The sequence below is a fragment of the Perognathus longimembris genome, chromosome 19, assembly GCF_023159225.1.
Source record: "Perognathus longimembris pacificus isolate PPM17 chromosome 19, ASM2315922v1, whole genome shotgun sequence".
NCBI classification, from domain to species: Eukaryota; Metazoa; Chordata; class Mammalia; order Rodentia; family Heteromyidae; genus Perognathus; species Perognathus longimembris.
The window spans coordinates 38,207,633-38,225,464 of NC_063179.1; the positions used below are offsets into that span (position 1 = coordinate 38,207,633).

Consider the following 17,832-nt stretch of genomic DNA (forward strand, 5'->3'; position numbering starts at 1 on the left):
TAAATCTTTTTTTAGTTTATTTAGAAGATACAGTATTGTACACACAATGTCTCTTGTTGTTCTATGTTTTCTTCCTAGCTAGAATCATATATTTCAATTGGTTTTCTTTATATATAATATTTTAACATGAAACATTGTTCAAGTCCCTGGATTTTTTTTTTTTTTTTTTTTTGGCCAGTCCTGGGCCTTGGACTCAGGGCCTGAGCACTGTCCCTGGCTTCTTCCCGCTCAAGGCTAGCACTCCGCCACTTGAGCCACAGAGCCGCTTCTGGCCGTTTTTCTGTATATGTGGTGCTGGGGAATCGAACCTAGGGCCTCGTGTATCCGAGGCAGGCACTCTTGCCACTAGGCTATCTCCCCAGCCCTTCCCCCTGGATTTTTTTAAAGTGTAAAATATTTACATTAAAAATATATAGAATTTATGAAGAGTAATTTAATTTGAAAAGCATGATTGCTATGTTGAAATAAATCTCAGAGTGGTAAATGATACACTATTAAGTGATATCAGATACTCAGGAACACAGATGTTTTGCACATGGAAGAATAAAATAAAGAGGTTCTAGTCAAAGTGAGAATGCTTATGGATTTAATACACCTGATAAGTGATTGTAAGGTTCTGTGGTGTGGCTTATGGTGAAGAAGTTTTTGCAAGGCCCTTGTACTCAGGGATTTCCATTCAGTATTTAAAACTGTCACAGAAACATTATGATGAGAGCTGGGAATATGGCCTAGTGGTAGAGTACTTGCCTCGCATACCTGAAGCCCTGGGTGCGATTCCTCAGCACCACATATATGGGAAAAGCCAGAAGTGGCGCTGTGGTTCAAGTGACAGAGTGCTAGCCTTGAGCAAAAAAAAAAAAAGAAGCCAAGGACAGTGCTCAGGCCCTGAGTTCAAGCCCCAGGACTGGCAGAAAAAAGAAACATTATGATGATTCCATTCTAACCTTTCCTTGCCAAAAACTGGATTCTGGAAACAGCATTATTGCATTTCTGGAGTACATCATCTGTCATGTTTTTAATTGCAGCAGTGGAAGAAACAGGAGGAGATTCTTGGAAATACAGTTTGAGGGTAAGTACCAATTGAAAGAAAAATCAACAGGGAAAAAGGCGCCTATCTAAAACTCATAATGGAGAACACTATATTATTAAAGATCACAAACATTAACTGAGATTATAATTTAGACTTATTAACATGGGGTTTGCAAACAAACTTTCATCATGTAGTCATGTATTTGTAGTTTGGGAAATAATTGTTGTTGCACAAATGGAAAGTATTTGTGGAAGTTTAAGTTGTCACTTTTGGCTAGAATGACCCTTCCTCCCACCTCCAAGTCTTTCTCATATTTATATTACAGGATGCTTTGAAAACACACTTATTGAGGCTGGGAATGTGGCCTAGTGGTAGAGTGCTGGCCTTGATACATGAAGCCCTAGGTTCAATTCCTCAGCATCACATGTATAGAAAAGGCCAGAAGTGGCATTGTGGCTCAAGTTGGTAGAGTGCTGGCCTTGAGCAAAAAGAAGCCAGGGACAGTGCTCAGGCCCTGAGTTTAAGCCCCAGGACTGGCAATCAATCAATCAATACATGAATGAATGAATGAATGAAAGAAAACTCATTTATTGCTTTGAAATTGTATTGTTGTTAAAACAAATTAGTGGCTTTCTGAAAATATATTTTAAATGTTGTAAGTCAGAATACACTGGTGCTATAAAAATTGAAAAAATTCATTATTTTAACTTAAACAACTTTCTTCATGGATAGCCTCAAATATACTAAAAAACATGTTAATTGTCTAATCAACCTTTTCTGGTAACTAGTTTGTCAGTTATCAGTGTATGACTAATCTCCCCACTCCCAAGTTTGTTACAGATGTATACGATGGTATGTCATCTTACCTGTATATCTTTCAGTATATGAATCTATACAAGTCCTTTTTAAACGTAAAGCATAATAATGTAGACACTAAATTATAATGCCTTTATATTATGAACCATTTTCTGATTTAGTACTTTTAAGAATCAAAGCCAATCTTTTTTTAAACAATAGCTAACTGCATCTGTTACTGTTTGTGTTTGTTAAAAGATATGCTGATTTTTATGATGAGGTAATTTTATGAGTTGTGTCATTGGTTGTTACATTATTGGTAACAGTAATCTAGAATATAGTTCTGAACTATAAATGAATTGCTGCTTGGTAGCATACTAGTCTGCATGAGGTCTCTACCTTGAGGATGCAGAGAACACTTTGATTTATTTTTTTGCTGGGCAATTGCTCTACAACTTGAGCTACACCTACAGCTCTTGTTGCTTTAGGCAGCTCCCTCTCCCCACGGTAGTTCCATAACCTTCTCCCTGGGGCTAGTGTTCGCCCTGTGATTTTTCTACCTATGTCTTCCTGGTGTTACAGGCCACTATCACCAACATGCATAACCTGTTCTTTGAGATAGTTTATTATTAATTTTGTTTTGGAGGTGGAGCTAGTCTCAAACTGTAATCCCCTTATCTCTGCCTCTCTTATAGGCATGAGCCACTACACCTGGTTTATGGAATGAATTTTGAGCTATAATTAAAAATTATTTTTGATTGTAAATGCCAAGTGGTTGAAATATGGATTGTTTATTATAGATTAAATTATTATAACTTGACCTTATTTTCCATTGTATTCATTACAGAAAAATAATGTTTTTTTTCATTGCTAAGGATTGAATCCCAGGCCTCATTTTTGTTAGGCAAGTACTCTGGTACTGAGCAACACCCTCTACCCTAGCACTTTTACTTTGAAGCAGGATTTAGGATTCTAAGAATGAATGCTCTTTTCTTTATTTTAGTAGTCAATACAACATGTCGTTTTTTGTTTTTTTTAATTTGTTCTTTTTTTCCCCATCCAGCCTTGCACTGAAGTACTATTTATAGATATATTCCATGAATATAACCAGACTCTTACTCCTGTACTTCTAGAAATGGTAAAATCCCTTCAAGGTAAGGTATATTTTGTGATGATCTTATATCTACTTACTTAGTGGTCAGGATAGCCTGAGTACTATGTATAAACTGCTATTTCATAGGTCATATGTTGAGTATGACTTTGAGAAAGACTGAATGCCTTCTTTCCTGAAAGTTTGGTGTTTGACATAAGTCTTGGATTATAATTAAGAATGCTATAGTTTTTGCACTTGTTAGCACGATAGCAGCAAAAGCAAAATGGTAGCCCTATTGCATAGGGAAATAGCCTCTCTAGGGCGTTTTGTGGGAAGTAGTGAGTATGGATGATTCCAAAGAATCTTTTAGAAGTTGCAAGTAAGGGCTGGGGATATGGCCTAGTGGCAAGAGTGCCTGCCTCATATACATGAGGCCCTGGGTTCGATTCCCCAGCACCACATATACAGAAAATGGCCAGAAGTGGCACTGTGGCTCAAGTGGCAGAGTGCTAGCCTTGAGCAAAAAGAAGCCAGGGACAGTGCTCAGGCCCAGAGTCCAAGCACCAGGACTGGCCCCCCCCCCCCCCAAAAAAAGATAGAAGTTGCAAGTAGAATGTCAGTTACTAGAGGCTGGGTAAGAGAGAAGGGATAACAAAAGATAGATCATTTTGCATTAAGTTACCATTTGGTAAAAGCAAGTCCATCATGATATTGCAGTAATGCACTGTGTATGTGAAAGAGCCAGAAGAAGCTATTTTAAATGATGATATAGATTAAGGAGATCAATGTACTTAACCTGGCTAAAACATCACACAATGTGCCATGAATCAGAATATCATGTGATATCCCATTAATGTGTTATTTTTATATTTTAACATGCTGGTTAAAAACTAAAATTGAAAATTGGTTTTATTTTACTGATGTGTATATATGCATATATGTGTTCTATATATGTATATATATACACATACATAAATCACATATATATATGTAAACTTTTTTTAGGACCCACCAATGTAGAAGATATGGAAGCATTGTTAATCAAAGATGCTGGTATGTAAAACAAGTGATTTAAAATAGGTATTAGTATTGGGAGAATAGGTATATAACAATAGCTAAACCATGAACTGTGATAAGAGAGATAACCAGTGAAACAGTTAATTATAACACTGGGATGTATAATGCTAAAGTAGATAGCAAACATGAGGTGGTTTGGTACATCCAGGAGGAAAAGACTCCTGACCACAAGGATAAATGAGTTAGCTGTACAAGCAGTAGATGCTTGAGTAGTGTTCTAAAAAGACTGAACTATATGTGTCGGACATCTCTAAGATAAGGGGACAACTATATAGAATTTGAACTGTCACTATTTTAGTTTAAGTGGAAGATAGAAGTAAAGTGGTATGAACTAGCATACTAGGTAAAGATATCAGAGACCATATCATAAAACACGGTCTCTATTTAGAAGCAGGTCATTTTTGTTTGTTTTTTGAGACATAGTCTCATGGTATAGCTAAGGCTGGTCTTAAATTTACTGTAGCTCTTTATTTTTCTGCCTCAACCATCCAGGTGATGCTTGGGATGGATACACATTGATGATCACAACTGTTTAGATACTGTTTTATAATTTGACCTAAATACTTGAATGAATTTAGTTTTTTTGCTTGAAAGTACTAAGAAGTTTTTGGGGAAAGCATGGAATACAATTTAAGCCATGTTTTTATAATGTCAGTTTCAGTCATTTCCCTGGTTAACATATATATTTTCTTGAACTTATCCTCCTGCCTTGATCTTTTAAGTGATGTATTACAGGTGTAGGCCACCGTGTTTGGCAGTAGTATTAGTTTTGCACAAAATATCAAATAGTCTGAAGTATTTTCCTTTCTAAAATTTTCTTTTTAGTGTATAATGCTGTTGGATTAGCTGCTTATGAACTTTTTGACAGTATTGATTTTGATCAGTGGTTTAAAACTCAACTTCTTCCAGAATTACAAGTCAATCACAACAGGCAAGTATAATTTATTGTGTTTATTTTACCTTTATTTTGCTTTACTTTTTTGTTTTTGGTCAGTTGTGGGGCTTGAACTCTGGGCCTAGGCACTGTTCCTGAGCACTTTACCTCAAGGCTAGAGCTCTGTCACTTGAGCCACACTGCCACTTCCATTTTTCTGGTGGATAATTAGAGATAAGAGTTTCACAGACTTTCCCGCGAGCATTGTGATCCTCAGATCTCAGCCTCCTGAGTAGCTAGGATTACAGGTGTGAACCAGTAGTACCTGGCTTACTTTATTTTTTAGTGAAGGAAAAGTAAGCATTAAAATTTCTTACAATTTTGAAAAGGCAATGGTGTGACTTAGCAGTTAATATGTACTATAGAAAAGAAGACTTCTAAAATTTATAACTGAAATACAGGTAAAAGACTAGACTTCTGTGTTACTTTTTTATATAATTATGAGTTGTGATATGTGTAAAGTAATTTGCATATATGGTCATTTGTAGGAGAAAAGAAATAGGACTTGATGCAAAAGTGAGAGAAGATAGAGGTCCTTGAGTTCCAGATATGAGCTGTGCAAAGAGCAAAGTCAGTAGGCAAGAACTGTGCTTAATATTAGAAGTAACATCCATGAAAAGTGACTGTCCTGACAATTCATACCGAGTTATGGTATAAGTCTTTGAGGAGACAGAGTAGGATTTAGACAAAACATCTCAGAAAGCACTTAAATACTTTAGACTCTTACTGTGGTGTCTACCTCAATAGTTAAAATCCATATAACATTTAGGAACATTTTTGCCTAGTTCTGTTTTACACATAAGCATTTGCCTATCTAAATTTTCTTGCTGAATGAATAGAAGGAAGAAAGAGACTGTTAAAAATTATTTTTAAAAATTAAAAAAACTAAAAAATTCTTAATTTATAATGAAAGACTAAAAGATTATTTCAAGTGTGTGTGTGTGTGTGTGCGTGGGTGTGTGCATGTGTGAATGATGCAATTCTTTTTGAGTTCTGTATATCGAGGTCCTGCTAGAATGGAATATATAATCATAGATTCGTAAATTTTTGTTGGCTACATATTGAATAACTGCAGAGCCACTTGTTTGGGGTTCATTTTATAAACATTTGGGATCATAGAGTTAGAGAGCTGGAGATGCCATAAAAATTTATGTGTGTGTGTGCACACATGTGCGTGCGTGTATATATTATATATATGTACATATATGTGTGTGTGTGTATTCCCCTCCCTTCCCCCTCCAACCCTCCCAGTCCTGGGGCTTGAACTCGGGGCTTGGATGCTGTCCCTGAGCATCTTTGTGCTCAAGGCTAGGACTCTACAACTTCAGCCACAGTGTCACTTTTGGCTTTTTCTTTTTTTTTTTAATTTAATTTATTTATTAATTGAACACAAATTTTGACAAGGTATTGTGCAAAAAGTTACATAATAGGGCAGTGTGTACATTTCTTGTGATATCTTACCCCCTGTTTTTCTATCCCTTCTCTAGGTCAGGTAGACATATATACAATATACAATGTATCAAGAACATATACAGTAGCCACGTGGCCACGCCCAAGAAAGTTCGCCTAGGGCTTTAAATGTAATGTCAATATTAGACCATATGTCGACAGTAGTCTTATATGAACGTACATACATAGCTTTTGAGCTATTGTATTCCCCTGAGAGGTCAATTTTTGACCTTTATACGTGGAGTAGTTGTTTGGTTTTAGTTACATACTGTTGGGTCGCTGCCCCAATCCTGTGGGAAATACCATTTGACAAGCAATTTTTGAATTCATAGACCTGGTCTCTACTGTCTCTCCGTCTCCCTTTGTTAACAGTCATATATCAGGGAGATCATGCCCCTTTGTTTTCTGTGTTCTAGGCTTGTCTCGCTCCACATTATTTGTTCGAGTTCTGACCATTTCCCTGCGAATAACAATATTTCTCCATTCCTGATCGCTATGTAGTATTCCATTGTGTATAAGTACCATATTTTTTGGATCCATTCGTCTGTGGAGGGGCATCTGGGTTGTTTCCATATTTTGGCTATTGTGAATTGTGCCGCGATAAACATGGAAGTACAAATGTCGTTTTGATATCTTGGGGCTTGCTGTTTAGGATAGATGCCTAGGAGTGGTATGGCTGGGTCATAGGGTAGGTCTGTATTGAGCTTTTTGAGAAACCTCCATACTGTTCTCCAAAGTGGTTGTACTAATTTGCACTCCCACCAACAATGGAGAAGGGTTCCTCTTTCCCCACAGCCCCTCCAGCATTTGTTGTTTCCTGAGTTCAGAGTATAGGCCATTCTAACTGGGGTGAGGTGGTATCTCAGGGTTGTTTTTATTTGCATTTCCTTTACTACCAGGGATGTTGAGCATTTCCTCATATGTTTCTTTGCCATTTTTATTTCTTCTCTTATGAAGTCTCTCTTTAGCTCCTTTGTCCATTTCCTAATAGGTTTATTGGGCTTGGAGGGGCTTAGTTTTTTGAGTTCTCTGTAGATGACAGATATCAGGCCTTTGTCTGTTGCTGTGCTGGTAAATATCCTTTCCCATATGGTTGGCTGTCTTTCTATTTTGGTGGCTATGTCCTTAGCTGTGCAGAAACTTTTTAATTTGTAGTAGTCCCATTTGTCAAGTCTTTCCCCTATTTGTTGTGCCCCTGGGACTCTATTCAGGAAGTTCCTTCCTCCTGTGCCTATAAGTTCTAGCATCTTTCCTACACTTTCCTTCAGTAGTTTCAAGGATTCAGGTCTGATATTGAGGTCCTTGATCCATTTTGAGTTGATCTTGGTGCATGTTGATAGGCTTGGGTCTACTTTGAGTTTTCTGCATATGGCTGCCCAGTTCTCCCAGCACCAGTAGTTGAAGAGGCTATGTTTATTCCATTGTATGCCTTTAGCTCCTTTGTCGAATATCAGCTGGCTGTAAGAGTGCAGTTTTATTTCTGGATCTTCAATTCCAATCCATTGGTCTTACGATCTGTTTTTATACCAATACCAGGCTGTTTTTGTTATGATGGCCTTGTAGTAGAGCTTGAAGTCTGGTATTGTGATACCTCCTTCACTGCTTTTTTTTGCCTAGAATTGCTTTGGCTATTCTAGGTCTTTTGCTGGTCTTTTTGGTTAGTGTTGAACCATCCTTGTGACTGTGGGATGAAGCCTACTTGGTCCTGATGTATGATTTTCTTGATCAGTTTCTGGATCCTGTGTTTTATTAAGGAGCTTTGCGTCTGTGTTCATTAGTAATATTGGTCTGTAGTTCTCTTTTTTTGTTGGGTCTTTGCCTGGTTTGGGAATGAGTATGATATTAGATTCGTAGAATGAGTTTGGGATTTCTCCCTCTGTTTCTATTTCATGGAAGAGTTTGAGGAGTATTGGTATTAGCTCCTCACTAAAGGTTTTGTAGAATTCGTTGGTGAATCCATCTGGGCCTGGGCTTTTCTTTGTTGGGAGGTTCTTGATTACCTCCTGTATCTCACTGTAAGTTATTGGTTTATTTAGTTGATTTATTTCTTCTTGGTTCAGTTTGGGCAGTTTGTACTTCTCTAAGAATTGATCCATTTCTGTAAAATTATTGTTTTTTGCTGAGTAGAGGTTTTGGAAATAGCTCCTTATGATTGTTTGAATATCATGTGTACTTGTAATTTTTCCGGTGGAGTCCCTGATTTTATGTATATGAGTCTCTTCTCTTCTTTTTTTTGTAAGTCTTGCGAGGGGTCTGTCAATTTTATTTATTTTCTCAAAGAACCAGCTTTTAGTCTTATTTATTTGTTGAATGGTCTTTCTATTTTCAATCAGATTTATCTCTTCTTTAATCTTTGTGATCTCTCCCCTCCTAATCGTTTTAGATTCTGTCATTTCTTGTTTCTCCAGTTGTTTTAGTTTCATTGTGAGGTTATTCACCTGCTCTGCTTCCATTCTTTTAATGTGAGTGCTGAGGGTAATGACCTTGCCCCTCAGTACTGCCTTAGCTGTGTCCCATAGGTTTCTTTGTGATGTGTTTTTATTGTCATTGTGGCTTATGAATTTGTTGATTTCATCTTTAATTTGGTCTGTGGCCCAAGTGTTGGATAGCAGTGTGGGGTTTAGCCTCCAAGAGTGTGTATAGCCTCTGTCGTATCCTTTGTTGTTTAGGGTTACCTTTAATCCACTGTGATCAGATATAATACATGGGATGACGTCAATACTTTTGTATTTGCTGAGGTTCTTTGTGTGGGCTATGACGTGGTCTATTTTGGAATATGATCCATGGGCTGCTGAAAAGAAGGTGTATTGGGTCTTTGTAGGGTGGAAGATTCTGTATAGGTCTGTCAGATCCATTTGGGATATGGTGTAACTTAGGTCCTCAGCTCCCTTGCTAATCCTCTGGGTGTTGGATCTGTCTCTTGGACAGAGTGGGGTATTAAGGTCACCCACTATGATTGTGTTTGCATCTATCTTGTTCTGTAATTCTGTGAGAATTTGCTTGACATATGTAGGGCCTCTTTTGTTCGGAGAGTATACATTTATCACTGTGATGTCTTGAGTCTGGATTTTTCCTTGTATTAATATGTAGTGTCCTTCTTTGTCTATTTGAGTTGATTTTAATGAAAAGTCCAGCTTGTCTGAGATCAGGATTGCTACACCTGCCATTTTGGTAGGTGTGTTTGCTTGGTCGATCTTGTTCCATCCTTTCATTCGGAGCCTATTTTTGTCTCTTGCTGTAGGATGGGTCTCTTGTAGGCAGTAGATGTCAACTTATTGTTTGCGGATCCATCCTGCCAGTCTGCTCCTCTTTATCGGAGAGTTTAAACCATTTATATTTAAAGAGATCAAGGATAAGGGTGTTTTTTCTCCTTCCATTTTCTTGTTGGGCTGTTTTTTCCTCTTTTTTTTTCTTGTCTTTAGTGAGCTGTTTTTCTGTTGAACTTTGGCTATTGTAGTTTCTTTCTGTTTCTGTCTGTGTGTCTTGTATGATCTCTGTTGGGTGGGGCTCCCCTCTTAGAATTCGCTGTAGGGCTGCTTTATTATTCACATACTCCTTTAGCTCCTCTTTGGTGTGGAAAGATCTGGCTTTCCCTTCGAATGTGAACTCCAATTTTGCTGAATATTTGATCTGAAGTTGCATATTGTTAGCCTGAAGTACTTGGATGGTGTTCTTCCACTCACTTCGTGCTTGGTAAGTTTGTGTGGATAGGTCAGCTGTTATTTTCCATTCACTTCGTGCTTGGTAAGTTTGTGTGGATGGGTCAGCTGTTATTTGAATCTTCTTCCCATTGTTGAAAATTTCTTTCTTCTCTTTGGCTGAATTCAGAATTTGCTCTTTAATCTTGAGATCTGAAGTTTTGAATATTATGTGCCTCGGGGTGGCTTTTCTGGGTTCTCGCCTGCCAGGTGTCCTATAGGTTTCAGTTACCTGGATGGGGTCCCTTGTGAGATTGGGGAAGTTTTCTGCAGTAACTTTATTGAGAACATGTTTAAGCCCTCTTCTCTGGTATTCGGCTCCTTCTTTTATTCCAGTTATGCACAGATTATATCTCTTGTCTTTGTCCATTAGTTCCTGGATTAGTCTGCCCTGAAGCTTTACTGTTTCTTGGAGTGTGGTCAATTTCTGGTTGTTGTCGGCTACTTCATCGTCCAGGCGAGAGATTCTGGATTCCATATGTTCAACTCTTTGTATTGTGGATTCAATTGCGGAGTTTATGGATGTCAGCAAGCTATTTATGGTTGTCAGATCAGCTCTGATCGTGGAAATTTCTTCCTTTAAAGAGTTGTATTTTAAATCTATGTTTTCATGCATTTCAATTCTCAGGATGTGAAGGTTTTCTTTAAAGGAGGCTTGCATTGTATCCATTTTTGCTTCCATTTCTTTCTTGGCTTCCTGGGTGTCCTTTAAGATTTCTGCTCTAAACTCCTGGAATTGTTTTCTGATTTCATTCCTGACGCTTTCCATCATTCCTGTTAACATGGCCTCATTTGCTTTTTTTATTCTCCATCTCTTCTTCAGTCATGCTGCTTTTTGGAGCTGGCAAGTTGGCTTGCTCTGATGAACTGTGTTATGTTTCTTTGTGATTTGCGCATCTGGAGATCTGTGGATGGCTTCTCAGGTTTGGTGCATAGCTCTGCCCTCCCTCCTGTGTAGGTGCGTCTACCAGAGCAGGTGCTGCCGCTGTGGCCCCGCCCACCTGTGCGGGGTACACCTACCAGAGCGAGTGCTGTGGTCGGGGGCCCCGCCCACCTGTGCACTGTGCTCCCGCTACAACAGGCGCTGGTGCTGTGGCCCCATCCACTTAACGGGATACGCTTTCCAGAGCGAGCCCCAGGTTGTTGGGTAGTGTTTGCACCCTCCCGCGAGTCCGTTGGGGGGTGGCGGTGTGTGTGGGGCCCCGTGGGATCAACTGTCCATGCGTGGGTTAGCGCCCTCAGACCTCGCCTCCGCTGCGAGAGGGTGGCGTGATCAGGTCCAGGTGTCCCTGCTGTGCTGGTATTGCCCACCAGCGCCTGTGATTTTAGTTGTAAGAGTCCGCACGGTCCAGGCGCCTTGGGTGGGGCTTGCACTGTGGGCCTCCCCCGGCCCCTGTTGGGACGTGGGCAGGGCCGATTCGGCCAGTTCAGGTTCCTGTGTGGACTTCGGGCTGCTCCGCCCTTCCCCTGCTAAACTGACTTCCCAGCGCCGGAAGGGAGCTTCCCACCTGATTTGGGGGTTCTTTGTTCCCAAAGGGTGGGGAGGGGGAGGGAGGGAGATCTAGCTTCTTTGTAGGGTTTGGGTCTCTGATAGCTGGTCTCCCGTTGGGGGAGGGGATAATGGGGGACTCACTGGTCCTGGATTGTGTGTGTGTCCCGCACAGCCGTTGGTCCTTCGGGGTGGCGAAGTGTCGTGGTGGCGTCCCCGGCTCCCCCCTTCTGCCGCGCTGGGTTCCCCAGCTGCCGTCCGTCCGAACCCGGTCTGGACCCGAACTTCTCGTCGCCCCTGTCTTGGTCCGCACCCTCCCTAGTGTCCGTGGGGTCCCGCTGTCTGAATTTTGTGCTCCCGGCAGCCTGTCTGCCGCTCGCTGGGTTCCCTTTTCCCAGCCTGGCCCTGTTCCGGCATGGGTTGGCTGGTGGGGGGAGGGTGCCCTGGAGATTCTCCGGCTCCATGTAGGTTTTCGGCTCTTCTTTTTTAGTCCTCTGTGTTTTCCTGCGTATCTCCACTGCTTCTGGCTGCTGGTTTTGCTGGGTTCTTGAATGGGGTGTTGGGTGTTGGATTTCCCAGCTCGCTATTCAGTTGGAGCGAGTCGGGGTGCCTCCCTACTGTGTTGGCGCCATCTTTTCCTATCTGGCTTTTTCTATGTAGCTATTGGAGTTAAGAGTCTCAGGGACTTTTCTCCCTGGGCTGGCTGGCATTGAACCTTGATCCTCAGTTCTCATCCTCCTGAATAGCTAGGATTACAGGTGTGAATCACCATTGCCTACCTAAAGGTATAATTTTTACCAGTGAGTTGATGTTTATCTTTTTGGTTACTCATTTAGTCAACAAATACTTTCATTATGTATAATTGTCAGTGTAGTAAAGAGCCAGTGGTAAATGAAATAACCTTCAATTTTGCCAGTGTTTTGGTAAGACTTTGATGGAAAGCCTCCATAGAGGAGACAGATATAAGATCTAGTTATCCTTAAAACATGGGACTCTGTCATTGATACTCACTGTGTAATACTGTAGCTCCTCTTGCAGGACTTTAGATATGCTTACTGAAATTATGGGAAAGATTCAGTTCATTTAAATTTTTCAGAATGTATAAAATATGCTAATATGTCGAAGGGATATTTTGAGTGCTGAGAAAGTTTTATCCTTTTCTTACTAATGACAGTACTTTATGTTTTGGATGGTACTTGAATAACACTGTTACCTCGCCAGCTTTAGGATTTAGGATATCAATACTGTCTTTAGTTGCTTAAGGAGTAGAAACAATGGTCTTCATTTATATGTACCAGTCATCATTACAGTTTAATTTAATTTTTTTGTCTGTTTTGGAGTTCTCACAATCAAACCCAGGACTTTGTGAATCCCAGACAACTGTATACCCTACCACTTGCTATTGTAGATCAGACTGATATTGAACTTACTGTGTATTCCAGGGTGGCCTCAAATTCAACGATCCTTCTTCCTGTTTCCCAAATTCTGGATTACAAGTTGTTACCGTTTTTTTAATGTAGAAAGATGAGTAATGCATATGTATATATACATATATATTTATATATATGCCTCTAAATTTTTATTTACTTAGATCAGGACTTTATTGTCAGTATTTTATGCTGTTGTACACTTAGAAATAGTTAACCTTTATGTAAAGGCAGAATGCATTTATTAGTACATTTTAGAGTTAAATGATGAAATATATTAAGTAAAATAGACTTCTTAAAGTATAGACTTCTTTAATTTCCTGGTTTTTCTCTACCTAGGTATAAGCCATTGCGGCGCAGAGTGATTTGGCTCATTGGCCAGTGGATTTCTGTGAAATTCAAGCCTGATTTAAGACCCATGCTATACCAGGCTATCTGTAACTTGCTTCAAGATCAAGATTTAGTGGTATGTCAGCCTCCCTAATCTGCCTCTCAAGACATCAGAAGCTCCTGTAAAATGTTAAAAAAAATTATTTTTCTGAAAAAATGACTTCAAAGAGGAAATTAGTTCTATTACAGGTGTGAAAATATAGCATATAGCACCTTAGCCAGGAAGTAAGTTTTACGTAGATTATTTAGTGTGTAAGAAACTAAAATTTAGTCATGGCTTGAGTTCCTGTTACTTGCTCTGGAAACTTTGAGTATGTTACTCTTTGTCAGCTTAGCTGAATAGTCAGATTTTGAGCACATAAGGGAATCAGGTTGATAGGATTTGCGTAGAAAGCAAGGTGAAATAGAAAATAAAATTTGGGAGGTTGTGTTTGTGAGCCCTGGGATTTAGCGAATCCTTGAGGTTTAAGGATTGATTTGCTGTATTGAAATTAGGGAATGGAGTTTGTGTTGTTTACCTTGTTTCCTTCCTTGTCTCCTGCACTGTTCACTTAGATGTCCTCCAGCTTGCCCAGATCCATGCTGTTTTTCTGCTTTTCAGTCTTCTCTTTTCCTCTGGCATCTCTAATTTGTTGTTGACCCTTAGTCCTCTACTCTCTACATACCTATGCTTAGCCTTCTTTCTTTCTGTAAGCACCTATTGGGTTTAAAGACTGTCTATAAGCAAATGAGAAAATTGTAAAGTGTACAAAGATGAAACTCTGAGGAATATCTTTTTATTTTTTCGTGTTAGTGTGACCTATAACTTTAATATTAACAAGAAGAATAAAGTGGTATGTTACTGATTTGTTTTTGGTTAAGTACTAAATGATGTTTAGTAGCTCTACAATGATTAAAAAAACTCATACTATACTTTGTTTTAGGTTCGAATCGAAACAGCTACAACTCTGAAGTTAAATATCCTTTTAAAACTTGAAAATATTTCATTGTAAGGAAGATTGTTAGCTTCATTCATAGATTTCATTCATTCATTTATTCATGCCTGGATCAAAAAAATCTATTTATAAGACTTTAAAATGTAGTTTTGAATGATTAATGCTTGTTTTGGGTATACTTTTGTTTTGATAAACTTCATCTATTAATTGTCAGTATTCCTTAACTGCTTTTTTACCTGTCGATGATTTTGAATTTAGAACAGATCAATTTCTACCGGTAAGAGTATTCATTTCTAGATTTTCTAACAATTTTTGTTAATATCTGTTGAACACAAGTATAACCTAACCTTAACATAAATATATTTTGTGTGTGTGTGTGTGTGTATTAAAGGTGAATTTAAAAGAATTTTCGATTATTTTGAAGGACATCACTTTCTATTCTTGACAGTACAGGACTCAGGAACTCATGGTGTTCTTCCATTTGAGCCATACCCCTAGTCCTTTTTTGCTTTAATTATTCTTCCAAACAACGTTTTGTGTTTTTACCTAGGCTGGCCTGGATAGTACTCCTCCTATTTGTGCCTTCCACATAGTTGAGGTGACAGGCATGTACCACCATATACAACTTACTTGTTGAGACGAGTCTGTACTTATTTATTTGCACTTACATCATTTGTCTGCTTATACGTATTCCTGTATTGGGGCTTAAACTCAGGGCCTTGAGCTCTCACTTAACTTTCCCACTCAAGGCTAGCACTTTCACTTGACCCACACCTCTACTTGCTGCTCTGTGCTGGTTAATTGAGATAAGAATCTCAGGCTTTTCTGCTTGGGCTGGCTGTGCGTCATACTCTTCAGGTCTCAGCCTCCCAAGTAGCTTGGGCAGCCAAGCAGGGCATAACTATTTTGGCAGACTTAATAACACTTAAAAGTGTTCATAACACTTTACATATTTTTGTTTAGCTATTTGGTCATCTATTTTCAAACTGACTCTCAAATTTTTCTTTTCTCCCAAATATAAAATATGTAGTATTTAAATTGTACATGGGCCTATTACCTTTATGCTCTTTTTTTTCTTTTTTGGTGTCAGTATTGAAGCTTACACTCAGGGCCTGGGACTCTTGCTCAGCTTTCTTGGTATTCTACCACTTGAGCCACAGCACTACTTCTCGTATTTAACTAATTAATTAGAGATGGAGTTTCTTAGACTTTTCTGCCTAGGCTGTCTTCAAACTACCATGATCCTCCAGGTAGATAGGATTATAGTGATGAGCCACTGTACCCAGCTATACTCATATCTTTTTACTCTTCCCTCAAACCATGTTGTTTACACAGAGCTGCTACTTAGCACTTGATAAATATGTAAACAGGATTGTTCTGTTAATGTTTATCCTTTAAAGTACTAGGTGAGAAGTTACATGATTAAATGTCTTTCTGTGGTTCTGTGTATACTCATGGTTGTCACATATGAAGAAGCCCTCCCAAGAAGTTAAAGAACTCCCCCCAAAACACTTAGATTTCTGATTAAACAATTGTATGTTTTATGAAAGTTGCTGTGATTTTTTTTTTTTAGTTCTCAACATAATTTTAATAAGTTTGGTCAATGAGACAAAAGGTACTTATTTTTCATTTTTTTAACAACCTGCCGTTTTTAGAATAACAAATATTGACATAAAAATGTTATCTTTATGCAATGTAAGTTAAGGATCTTAACAGGTGGCTGTCCATTTGATTGCATTAATTGGTGTACTCTCTGCTTTAATATGTAGGTCTTGTATTTCTACATGATTGGTAACAGACATACATGGGCGAATAATGCCAGGGCACTGTGAACAGCTTAGTTAATAGAATAAAATTTAAACATAGCTTGTTTAGACAGTCTCTTCTAAACGCTACTCTGTTTGTTGATGGTTAAGATTCTGAAATGGACCCATTTATGCAGTAAAAAAAAAATTCTGTCTGACACAGTGGCAGGTTGTTTAAGAATCACTGAGGATTTGGCTTTATGTGTTTTCTTCATTGCTTTGGCACTCTGGTATAGTTTTTATTTCTATCTGATGTGGAGGAGGCCTTCACATTTCTCTTCTGAGCCTTTTCTTTTGTTTCCTGCAGTATTTGGAGAGTGTGTTCACACTCCTTTTTCAGCTACTGCAGCAAGTTACAGAATGTGACACAAAGATGCATGTTCTGCATGTTCTTTCCTGTGTAATTGAAAGAGTCAACATACAGGTAAGTTTGTTGTAAAACATGAACATGTTTGTCAGAGTCAAATAAAATATGTGTAGAATTTGTCAATATATTAATATAATCTTCAGATTAACGTACATTGTTTAAATGGCAAGACATTCTTAAAGTGTTTCTAACATAAAGGTTGTGATTTTAGTTCTGTATTCAAAATTGGCATTTATATTTAAATTTTTCAAAATGACTTAAAATACTAAAATTGTATCAACAATTTAGAGGTGTTTCAAAAGTAGAATTTATTTATTTTTTGCCGATCCTGAGCCTTGAACTCTGGGCCTGGTCTCTGTCCCTAGCTCATTTTAATTAAGATTAGCACTCTACAACTTAAGCCACAGCACCACTTCCGACTTTTTCTGTGATTAATTGGAGATAAGAATCTTGCAGTCATTTCTGCAAGGCTGTCTTTGGACCAGGATCCTCAGATCTTAACCTCCTGAGTAGCTAGGATTACAGGTGTGAACCACAGGCCACCTGGCTAGAAAGTAGAATTTTTGATGTTTTAGAAGCTCTAATTTATACTTACTAGCCTTGAAATTCAGTGTTTTGAGAGCATAGTTTCAGGTACCTATTATAAACAGAAGTTTTCTTGGGAATGTCTTATTTTAAAAAATTGTGTTCTATTCATGTGAAACCCACACTTGGTAAAGTTCGTAATAATTATTTAGCTTCCTTGTTGCTCTTGATTTTTGTGAATCATTGATAGCTCAGGAAACCCTATTATAATCTGTATCTTTTTATATCCTAATTTACCACTATCTGTACCTTTGTTTGAAAAGCAAAGGAGGATGAAGCTCAGTGGCAAAACACTTGTCTAGCAAACACAAATCCTAGATTCAATCCTGAGCTCCACAAATGGAAAAAAAGAGCACATTTCCTTTACAGATAGATATAGATGAAGTGGTTAGAACACTTGTATCAGGCTCTGCGTTCAAACCCCAGTACAGCAAAAATAAAATCAGAAGAAAAACAGTGAGTTAACTCTGTGAGGGATTAGGGAAAGATGAATGATTGGGAGTTCAAAGACATAACTTTACTCTTGGATCTGCTATTTGTGAGCGTTGACACATTGTGTCTGTTTCTTATTATTGATAAGAATAGCTGTCAAATGCCGAATAATGACTGTCCTTTTTTTTTTTTTTTTTTTTGGTCTGTCATTGAACTTTAACTGGGTGCTGTCCTGAGCCTCTTTGTGGTCAGGGCTAGCATTCTACCACTTTGAGCCACAACACCACATCCAGTTTTCTGGTGGTTAATTGGAAATAAGAGTCTCA

General features: G+C 38.5%; 1 protein-coding gene across 3 annotated transcripts in view; it reads left to right on the forward strand.

Moving 5' to 3' along the window:
• Ipo11 (importin 11) overlaps positions 1-17,832 on the forward strand; it is a 118,654-nt gene that overhangs the window by 37,571 nt on the left and 63,251 nt on the right. For all 3 annotated transcript variants that reach the window (XM_048368433.1, XM_048368435.1, XM_048368436.1), the window contains 8 exons: positions 1,026-1,069; positions 2,889-2,979; positions 3,924-3,971; positions 4,821-4,926; positions 13,332-13,458; positions 14,306-14,339; positions 14,554-14,594; positions 16,430-16,546. In XM_048368433.1, the coding sequence (XP_048224390.1) occupies positions 1,026-1,069; positions 2,889-2,979; positions 3,924-3,971; positions 4,821-4,926; positions 13,332-13,458; positions 14,306-14,339; positions 14,554-14,594; positions 16,430-16,546 (608 nt within the window). The remainder of the gene's footprint in view (positions 1-1,025; positions 1,070-2,888; positions 2,980-3,923; positions 3,972-4,820; positions 4,927-13,331; positions 13,459-14,305; positions 14,340-14,553; positions 14,595-16,429; positions 16,547-17,832) is intronic.